This window comes from Nicotiana attenuata, unplaced genomic scaffold (genome assembly GCF_001879085.1).
Source record: "Nicotiana attenuata strain UT unplaced genomic scaffold, NIATTr2, whole genome shotgun sequence".
Classification (NCBI taxonomy): domain Eukaryota; kingdom Viridiplantae; phylum Streptophyta; class Magnoliopsida; order Solanales; family Solanaceae; genus Nicotiana; species Nicotiana attenuata.
In genome coordinates, this window is record NW_017671346.1 from 3,776 (window position 1) to 14,445 (window position 10,670).

Genomic DNA, 10,670 nt, shown 5'->3' on the forward strand with positions numbered 1-10,670 from the left:
AAAAATTTATCTTGGTCAGCAAATTAAATATTTAGCAGACGAGATCTTTATCCATCAATTTGCCTATACAGAAAGGGTCTTTAAACGCTTTTACATGGACAAAGCGCACCCATTAAGTACATCAATGGGTGTTCGATCACTTGAAGTGAATAAAGATCCGTTCCGACCTCCAGAAGAGGATGAGGAACTCCTTGGTCCTGAAATACTCTATCTCAGTGCAATTGCTATGCACTTATGTATCTTGCTAATGCTAACAAAGGTGGTGCAGATCGTATTGGTTATGCAGATACAAGATTAGAATGCAGAGACTCAAATATTTGAAACAAGGTTTTCATCAGGGGGAGTAAAATACGCGATGCACTTTTTTTTCCTTACTAAAGTTTTTCTCCCACAGGGTTTTCCTTATAAGGTTTTTAATGAGGCACCTAGCAATGCGTATTACTAAATATGTGCACTCTTTTTCCTTCACTAGAATTTTTTCCCACGGGGTTTTTCCTAGTAAGGTTTTAATGAGGCACACTATCTTTTAATGAACATCCAAGGGGGAATGTTATAAATATATTATATTATGGATGTTCATACTCCGTTGTAAATAAGCTTCCTGAAGAAGTTTATCCATATGGGGCTCCGCCGTAAATATGTTTATCTATTTAGTACTCTATTGGAAATAAGCCTCCTGAAGAAGCTTATCACTTCGGTACCCGGTCGTGGATAAATATTACTTCCGGTAGAAGATTATCCATACCGGGTATAATAAGCTTATCCTTTCGATACTCGGTTATGGATAAACACTACCCCCGGTAGAAGATTATCCATACCGGGTATAATGAGCTTATCCTTTCAGTACTCTGTATGGATAAACATTACTCTTAGTATAAGATTATCCATATCTGGTATAGTAACAGCTTACACACCAGCTTGTAGTAGCTTACACAACAGCTTGTAGTAGCAGCTTACACATCAGCTTATAGTAGCTTACACAGCAGGTTGCAGTAGCAGCTTACACAGCAGCTTGCAGTAGCAGCTTACACAACAGCTTCTTTTCTTCTATAAATAGAAGAGTTTTCAGTTCATTATGTATAACGGTTTGGAATTCGAATAATATATCAATTTCTCTCTATACTTGTCTTTACTTTACAGTCTTTATTTTATAACAAGAAGGAATATGAAAAAGAGAATAGTACTATACAAGGACAGTATTTTATAAAAAAATAAACTATAGAGGGATATTATTTGTGCAATTTATAAATTTAGCGAGGCAAAAAACGGCCCAAATTGACCCGATTTGAATATCCAGCCCACTACTCTGCGAGGACGAATAGAAGAGGAAAATAGAAAAACGAACGAGAAGACGATCCAGGGAGCATTTTCAATGATCAAATACGCTCAAACATACGTATTTATTTGTTTATACGCACGTATTTGCAGTTATAGAGGATAGGAATCTTATAGGAGACTTTAATTTTTTTTTTCATGGCTTCTCAATTTCTAGGGCAAATGTGTCCCGCTTTGAATTGAGGTACCTAACCCTAGAAATTGGAGAAAGTTTTCGGGGCGATCCTTTGCTAGCCCCATCTGCAATTCGGGTATAACTATTTGCAATTCAGGTATTGATTTTGGTTCACAAGCATTGCAAACCCTAGAATTTGGACTCTGTTCATTTTCGTGCAAACCCTAGAATTTTTCGAATTGGTATTTTTAGGGTTTATTTGTTATTTGGGAGTGTAAAGTTCAGAATTTTCAATCTGTGGTTTTGCATTTTGCTTCAATTGTTCCTAAGTTTTGCATGTTCAGTGGTAATAAGAGCTTAATTTAATGTGAGGAGTTATTGTGCTGAGCATGATAAAAACTGAAATACTTCGTTAGCTAAGACTCGTCCTTCTCGCGGGAGTTTATCCAGAATGTTGAAGTTGCTGATCACAAAATGAGTGTGCTTGCAGAAAATGAATGAGATATGAACACTAGTGCGCGGAAAATGCTCCCTTTTTGTGTCTTAAAATTGGGATCTGCTTTACTGTCCAATCATGTAGCATATTGAGCTTTTCTCCAGCAGCTGCATTCGAGAGATTGAGATATAGTAACTGTTTGTTAGATTGAATGGTTAACGGATATCTATGAACTACAGCTATGAGCAATCAAATCCATGTAAATGCACCTGCACCCAAATGCAGAGTTTCTCTTTTATCATGTTAACAGGAAATGCTAAAAAAGGAAACCTGTTCGAGAATGTGCACATTTAGTAACTTATTTTTGTTCTGTTTTATTTCTCCTTAAGTTTTAGGTGTCTGTTCTTTCTGCTTCTTCCTAGCACGTGCCTAGTTGTCCAACATAAACTGCTTTGCTTTGTGCAGTATTAACTCCAAAGATTGTTCCCATGGATATTGTCTCTTGCTTGCATGTGGTCATGTGTTGCTTCCCCCCCTCCCCTCTCCCTCTCCCTCTCCCTCTCCCAACACCACTAAAGAGAAAAATTTCATTGATACTCCAAAGGAGTTGATTTTGTTAGTATGTCTTTTCTCTGAGCAAGTATTATGTCATATATTTGCCATAGATCTGTTATAATTGTAATTCCTTCTGAAACATATTGTTAAATTTTTTTCTCTCCTTGGAAAAGGTGTTTCTGAGATAGTAACCATATGTGGATTGCTCATAAGAATTCAACCTTTCGTCCAATCTATATACTGTAGTTAAGAACATGCTCTTTTTTTTTTGGATTAAACAAGCACTTCGGCCAATGTGTTGAGTTATGCTGGGAATAGAAAGTGGGTGTTAGATATGATGTATAGGGACTTATTGCTTATACCATGCTGCATCTGAGAGTAATAGTTTAGCACGTAAATTCTATGATCCCAGGTGTTTGAACAGTTCTTTAGAACATCTATTAACAAATTAAGGTAATTTAAACATTCTAACTGTAAACTTTAATGCCATCGTGTTCATGGAGGTACAGAAAGTGATAAGCTAGAAATTTTCATGTATGCTACAGCCAAACATATTCTTAATAAAGCAAGTCATTCCCCTTATCATACCCAAAGAAGGCGTACAATTTTGCTAATAGGTAATGATGCAAATCAAAAAAAATTGTTGCTAATATATAATGATACCATTGTTACTTCCATTGGTGTTATTTTGATTCCTCGACGGCATCTTACTATTCTCTTGCTTGTAGGTATTTGATTGAGGATTATGTTATGGAGGGCAACACCCTGTAGCTTTTAAGGAGGTAATGCGTGGATGTAGTATTGGATCTGATCTCGTAGTCAATGCCGGGGTTGATTCCATGGGAGGATTTGTTGAAGGCGGAGTTGGTATTGGTACCAAAAGTTCTCCGCGCAAAGCAGCAATCGAGAAGGTCCATGAAAAGCTAAGGTAATGCTAGCATACTCTGTTTTTTTCCACCTGCCTATGTCGAGCTTTATGATTAGAAAGTACTCTGTATACTTATGGTGAGATTCTTTCTTGTTAACAGGCAGGAGTGTGATGGCCTACAGGAAAGGAGGAGGCAGTTAGAATTTCTGGAGGAAGTATGGAAGGCTGTCTAATTCTTGTTAGATGTTCAGATATTCTTTGCTTGTAGCTTTGACATGACTGGATACTTCTTCTTGCAGGGTGGCGATCCCTTGGAATTCAAATTTGGGGATGCATCTTCACTTAGTGTTCAATCCACCTCACTGCCAGATAAACATCCGGATCAGTTCGTGACCAGGTAATCTCTCAGGTGTTCTGTTACTGTTTCTTAATCCTGTATTGGTTACAGTAGTCTAATTTTCCCTTTGGCATTGCAGTGAAGTAAAAGGTAGTCGTGCAATTACCGCTTCACCTCATGGAGACTCGGCTGAAAGTAGCGGTCGACCTGGGGCTCCTCAACTTTGTGAACCCAACAGTGCTGACAATCTCATGCTGTTTGACAGGGAAAATAAATTTGTTGGTAGTGATAGGGGCTGTAGACATCCTATTAGGAGTAATGTTACTCCATCAGGGCAGTCCTCTAAGTTTAATGAAAGTCAAAATGCAAAAGAATTGGGTAATGCTACTGCTTTTGACATCCCCAGAAAAGCATACAAGCGAAGATACAGGCCCCGACCGAATCGCGACAATGCTAGATCAAGTTCATCTGATATAGCTCGTGGTGGTCATGGCACGTCTTTGCCTTCACAACATTTTCCCAAAGAGTTAAGAGGACCAGTTTCTGATTCAGATAAGGACCAGAACTCTTCGTTGAACATTGCACGGCTGCCTAGTCCAAATGGTGGTATGGCTCTCAAGACTACGCCTTCTGATAATCAGGTGCACTTGGAAGTAGATGGTGTTAAACCAGAGTCAAATACTGGCTTTAAGAAAGACCATATGTTGGATACTGTTCCTGATGCTAGTGCTTCCAGAGGTTTGCCTGATGGACAACATGATCAGAACTCACTCACTGGTGTCCAGGAAATGCCTATCCAAGAAGCTCCTGAAAGGCCTCAATTGTCACTGGGAAAGGAAAGGGTAGATTCTGCTGGTCCTGATTGTCAGCCACATACAACTGAAAGGGAGGTTGATAATCTAGCTAGTTCCGTCCAAATGAATGGGTTCTGTAGTGGGAATGATAATAAGCCAAGCTTCCCAAATGAAGCTGAAAATAGTGGTGCGATTTTGGGAACAAAGGGTTTAGATTCGGAATCTTCTTGCACCCAGACTAGCCTCAGTCTAGATGGACATAATGATGGTGAAATGTGTACCAATCTGAGCGACTTAAACAGACAACTGGTAGTGCCAGAAGGGGTGCCAGTTATTGGAAGTGATCTTAATGTAAAGAACGAGATGAAGGCTGATGTAAATAGTTGTTTAAATAATGAGGAATTTAATTCTGGTCAACGCGATCACCAAAGTAATGGTTCTTTACCTAAGTCACCAGAAGAACGTGTCAGTACTGCATCTAATTTGCAAATTGAGGTAAAAGATAGACATATCCTGGAAAGAATGGAAGAAGTTGGCCCATCTGAATCGGAAACCGTTAGAAAATGTAGTGTGCTTAAAAGGGACGATTCCAACTCCCAAAATATTTGTAATGTCGGTATTCAAGGTACGATTGATTCCTGTATACCAAAGCATTCTGAGTGTGTATCACAGCCTAGAGTTTCAAATCTTGCTCCCGAGGGACAAGCACCTAGGATCCAGGTTGATGAAGACTCGATCTTGAAAGAGGCACAGGTTATAGAGGTTGTTCTCTTTGACCTTTAAAACATTTCACGTCCTCTTCTACTCAAGCTTGCAGAGATCTTGCTATTACTTTTTTATCTGACGTTGTAGATCTAATGTAATGTAACAAACAGGCGAAGCGTAAAAGAATTGCAGAATTATCTGCTGTAGCCTGTCAACCGGAGAATTGTCAAAAATCTCACTGGGATTATGTACTTGAAGAAATGGCTTGGTTGGCAAATGATTTTGCTCAGGTGTGAGCTTAGTAGATCTTCGCTATTAATGTCTCTTTCCCCTTTCTTCTTTTCTAGCTATGTGTCAAAATGCACAGTTCTGGATTGTTGGAACAGGATTTAGTTTTCTTTTGATTCTGGAATAGTATTTTCATTATTTCTTTCCAGGTTTAGGCACTTACCTGATTTAGAATATTTTTTCATGTAGGAACGTCTTTGGAAGATAACTGCTGCAGGTCAAATAAGTCATCGAATTGCTTTTAGCTCACGGTTGAGATTCCAAGAACAAAATCGTAGTTGGGAGCAAAAAAGAGTAGCTCACAACCTGGCCAAAGCTGTCATGGATTTCTGGCATTCTATCGAGGTATATAGAGTAATTTAGCACAATCTTAACTTATTCTGTTTTCTTCCCAACGGTCTATGTGTTTTTCAGGAAGAACGTTCACTAAGGAGGGGAAAAGGGCTCATCACGGGTCTTTGTATCTCGTTGCTTAATTGTTTTATGCCCATTGGGTTAATATCCTATTTGTTTATATGGACAGTTGTAGCTTCCTTCATTTCTGAGTGCATATTTTGCTAAGGAGTAGTTTATATGATATGCTCCTTTCTAATCTCTTTGATGTAGGCATATGTAGGCATTTAGCATTCTCTGGTTTTGAGTTGATGCTTAAACACATGATTAGGAAAAAAAGATAGGGAGGACCAATAGGTTAAAATTGTGTTTTTGGGATCTCTTGTTGCCTAATTATGTATGCTTTTCACATACTCCATAAAATAAAAGTCTGATTATAGCATTCACAGGAATTTCCTTGCCCTTTTAAATGCTTAGATCTGGTTTTGGTATGCTATTTAGTAGGATTTGACCGAGGATCCTAAATCTTGTGATTTACTTACCATGTAAAGCTTACGTAAAGCTCATTCATTTAATAGGGTGGACTAACTTTGAGTTGGTAGATTAAAAGTTCTTTGGATAGAAGAGCAGGTGTGATCTGATTTCTACGCAAATGAAATTTATATTAGTTGGGACAGGCTTTTGGTTTGTTTCCTCACACTGTTAGCTGTCCATCTTGTCGAAATTAAATGAAACACAATTAGAGCAAATGTAAAGCTACGAATTGAACTAAGTAAAACTTCTAGAAGTTCCTTTGTAGTTTTTATCCAAAGGAAGAGAGGAAAGGGGGATATCATTTGATCCTTGTTATGCTTATTTCATATCTTATGGCAGGGGAAAAGCAAAAAAATGGAGTTCTCCAGACCTAAAAAGGATTACCCTATTGCTATTGGGAAGTATGCTATGAGATTTCTGAAGGACAATGACTCAGATGTTCCAAAATGTCAAGCTGAGGCGCCATTGACTCCAGATAGGATATCTGACGGGGGAATTGTGGACACATCATGGGAAGACCATTTGACAGAGGTATGGATGTGTTTACATGTTAAATATGAACCTGCCTCTCTTCTTGTGCTCCACTGATCTCTTTAAATCTCGTTTCGTTGTGGAATGAAAATATTTTAGACTTTTTCCTTACGGCTTAAATCAGTTCCTTCTTGGGGTTATACTCATTGCTCCTTGTTTTTTTGGCTTATCATTCTAATTGATATTCATAATCTTTCATGCAGGAGAACCTCTTCTACTCTGTCCCGCTTGGTGCAATGGATGCTTATAGAATATCTATTGAATCTCATGTGCAACTCTGTGAGGTAAGCATATAGACCATTATAATTTGGCCAGCTTTACTTTTACATCTTCTGCATTATTGAATAGCAACTTGTGCTCCAATCATAACAATTTGTTGACCTTTGTGTAAAAACAAGTATCAGCGACTCTTAATCAGTCATCCAACTTTTTTTATCCAAGGCCTTTTCAGGAAGGGAATCCAACTGAACTGACCCACATTCTTGTTGTGAGGACACTGCTTGGTTATTCAAGTTGGCTCTAATTGGTATTGGATGGAGCCATCCTACTGCTTTATTCTTTTGCTTGATTATCCCTATATGGAGAAGTTTATCTATTCATGCCCAAGAGGCTAATACCTAAAGACTAAAGTAATGAGTGGACAGAGGGGAAAAGATGTATACTTGCTTTCTTTGATCTTATGATGTGCTGCACTTCTTAAAATTGGACTTGCTGACAAATGATGGTTTGCTAAATAAGGTAGCTTATGTATAGGGGAGAAATTGGTCTTGGAGTAAGCGAGCCAAGTTAGATCCGTATTCTTGAGTTGGCTGTGTTTTATGGTCTCACACTTAATATATTTTTCCTTATCAAAAAAAAAATAAAATCTTTGGCTAGTGTCGGTTTTTGAGAACTTGGTCTTAGCATAACACCAGGATGCGTGAAAAATATGCAATGTACCTTTGATTGGTAATGGAAAAAACATGGGGAAATGTGATCTCTTTCTCTGGCAGTATGTTTCAATGAGAATAAATTTTCCTACTTCACCATGTATCAAATAATATAAAAAAACTACTCCTAGCTTACTTTTATTGTCTTTAGGTTTGTGGTCAGTAGCTTGGTTGAGATCTTTTTGACATTTCTTGAGGATCTATTTTATAATTGATAAGCTCAGTTATTATCAGCTTAATCCAGTCAGCTTTGATTGTTTGGTTTTCTGCACTTAGGCTATGAATTGTGAAAAAGGTAGTTGTGTGGCTGCATTTCTTGCTCCCAACTGACTTTCTGGTGAGCGGCAAAAGCGCTAGCATCTTAGACGTCATTTACTTGGAAATTACATTTACTTTTTGGACATGGGGAATATGTTTTTAGTACTAAAGGCCGAAACTTAATGTTTTTTTGATAACCGTGATGTCCGGGCCAGCTTGCGTGCACCTCAACTAGTTCTACGGATACCTGCTACCTCCCACTAGCAATAGGTTCCAGGTAACTCTATCCACCAAGGGTTGGATATATGGGAAGAAATCACCTAGTATTTTTTGTCTCCGCTGGGAGTTGAACCTGAGACCTCATGGTTCTCACCCACGTCATTGACCACTAGGCCAAACCCGTGGATGCAGATTTTATGACTTCAATTGGAGAGTGGATCCACCTTTATATACTGAAGGGATGTAGTTTTTACTTTTTAATGTCTTGTGACATATATTGCTCTTCTATAGTTTTCATATTGTTGCTTGACATAAGTAGTCGGCATTTTCTGCTCTCCCTGATGGTATAGTTTGTATATCTGATTTTCGGAACTCTAGTCTGATGCATTCCCTACTTGTGTACTTTAACTTCATGAGTTTCTTGCACTGCATGCGTATGCTTTTGTTCTTCTGGTGGTAATATCTGTTTTCAAGACTGCTAATCCTGGGCAGCAACATCTTACATGAATGAGTTGGTTTGTCAATACCTAGCACTAAAAACACCACCATGCCAGCAGCTGTAAGCTGTTAGAGATAAAGTAGAAAGAGTTGCAACTTTACTGTATATGGACAACCTTGTAACCTTGAAGGATTATGCTAGCTTTAGCTGTATGCTTTTGTGTTTTCATCTTACTTGTTGATGCTGGTGTATACAATCCAACCTTGTTCCTGTAAGGATTATGCTACCTCTTGCTGTATGCTTTTATTTTTTTTTCCGTACTCGGTTGATTCTGGTATATTATTTGAAATTCCAGAGGACAGGTAGTAGCATGCAAGAGGAGGCGGAGACATCCGCATGTGATGCAGTTGCAGGTATCTTGTTTATTTTTGTTTTTTGTATTTTTGGTGATTTGTCTCCTGCTCGTTCTATTTTTTCCAGTTGCTAAATTTTTTGACCAATGAGTTTGTGCATGCATATTTTGGATCTCAAGATTGTGCATTTGAAGTGGATGATGGAGAAACAAGTGCATATGATAGGTCAGTTGCCTTAGAAGGTAGCAAATCATCAAGACTTCCCCAGAAGACACGGAAGATCCACCTGAAGGCTTACAGTGGTAGACCATATGATGTTGGCGCTGATTCACTATTTACACAATGTGTGGAAAATAGAGTTGGCCCTCATCAATCTATGCTGCTGGGGAAACGACCAGCAAGCAATGTTAATGTGTCTGTTCCAACCAAGCGTGTGCGTACTGCTTCTAGGCAGAGAGTTCTTAGTCCCTTCGGTGCATCAACAGCTGGATGTGTTCAGTTTCCAACCAAAACAGATGCTTCAAGTGGTGATAGCGGTTCATTTCAGGATGATCACAGTACATTGCATGGTGGATCCCATATGAATAGCTTGGAAGTTGAATCCGTGGGTGACTATGAAAAGCATTTACTGTTCGACTCTGCTGAAGTATCAAAACCTAAAAAGAAGAAAAAAGCAAAGCATCTGGTACTTGACAAGTTGCTATGTCTCAGAAGATAAATTAAGAAATTTGAATTATATGCCGTGCACCTCTTCTAAGATTGCTAGCTGTTGTTTGCATTCTCATTGTTGCAGGGTTCTGCCTATGGGCAGAGATGGCATGTTGATTCTAATTATCAAACCAACCAGGTAATTTCCTTTTTCCTTTCAACATTGAGACTCAGTAATCCGCTGAAATGTGATGATATTCAGAGGCGGACCAAGGATTTCAAAGTCACTAATGCACCACCACTTTTAGTGTAAATCTATCATTTGCCATAGAAACCAGATAAGGCCGTGCATTTTGTTGGGTTTGTCAGTTTTGGATTAATTTCTGTTCATGTTATTAGCTTAACCCTTACAGAATAACAGTAAGTTCGATTTTTTCTCTCTTTATTCACATATATTGAATAGAAAAAATAACAAGCCAAGCAAGTTCCTCTATCAATTAGATAATTTGATGAAATGAATAACTCAATTTTGGTACGTTTTGTGTTAAGTTAAATTAATTGACCGTTAAATTGTTGATATATTTATTTATCTCAAATTCTGAAGAATTCAATCTTTGTCTTGCAAAATGAAAAGGGGTAGACTTTTTTGTTAATATTGAAGGATTTTTAGTAGAATAGACTGAAAACAAGAACGGAGGAAAAGAAAAGAAAGGAAAAACAGAGGTTTTACTTTTTGAGAAGACAAAAAACTACAAAAGGACTTTAAAAGAAAAGAAGAAAACAAAGAAAAGATAAAAGTAGAGGGGTCCTACTGGTTGAAAAAACAAGGAAGAAGAAAAGTGAAAGGAAAAAGGAGAAGATGAGTCCTGGTTGAAATAAACTTGAACTCCGGTTCTTAGTAAATCCGAACTCAAGCTTCGATGTGTAAAAAAGTCTCAACAGGGCCTCCAACACAGCACACCCCTTCGCTGCTCATGATGGGGGGGGGGGGGG

General features: G+C 38.3%; 1 protein-coding gene across 4 annotated transcripts in view; it reads left to right on the plus strand.

The window, feature by feature from the left end:
• Positions 1-1,275: 1,275 nt before the first annotated feature.
• The window catches only part of LOC109207703 (chromatin modification-related protein EAF1 B-like), a 19,952-nt gene continuing 10,557 nt past the window's right edge, over positions 1,276-10,670 (plus strand). For 2 of the 4 annotated variants that reach the window (XM_019370673.1, XM_019370676.1), the window contains exons 1-12: positions 1,276-1,607; positions 3,170-3,369; positions 3,470-3,524; positions 3,609-3,706; positions 3,786-5,202; positions 5,316-5,435; positions 5,623-5,778; positions 6,640-6,831; positions 7,035-7,115; positions 9,032-9,089; positions 9,209-9,714; positions 9,823-9,876. In XM_019370673.1, the coding sequence (XP_019226218.1) occupies positions 3,227-3,369; positions 3,470-3,524; positions 3,609-3,706; positions 3,786-5,202; positions 5,316-5,435; positions 5,623-5,778; positions 6,640-6,831; positions 7,035-7,115; positions 9,032-9,089; positions 9,209-9,714; positions 9,823-9,876 (2,880 nt within the window). In that variant the 5' untranslated portion in view covers positions 1,276-1,607; positions 3,170-3,226. Of the gene's footprint in view, positions 1,608-1,627; positions 3,059-3,169; positions 3,370-3,469; positions 3,525-3,608; positions 3,707-3,785; positions 5,203-5,315; positions 5,436-5,622; positions 5,779-6,639; positions 6,832-7,034; positions 7,116-9,031; positions 9,090-9,208; positions 9,715-9,822; positions 9,877-10,670 lie in introns of those variants that run through there. The other 2 variants (XM_019370674.1, XM_019370675.1) reach the window with 2 other exon arrangements.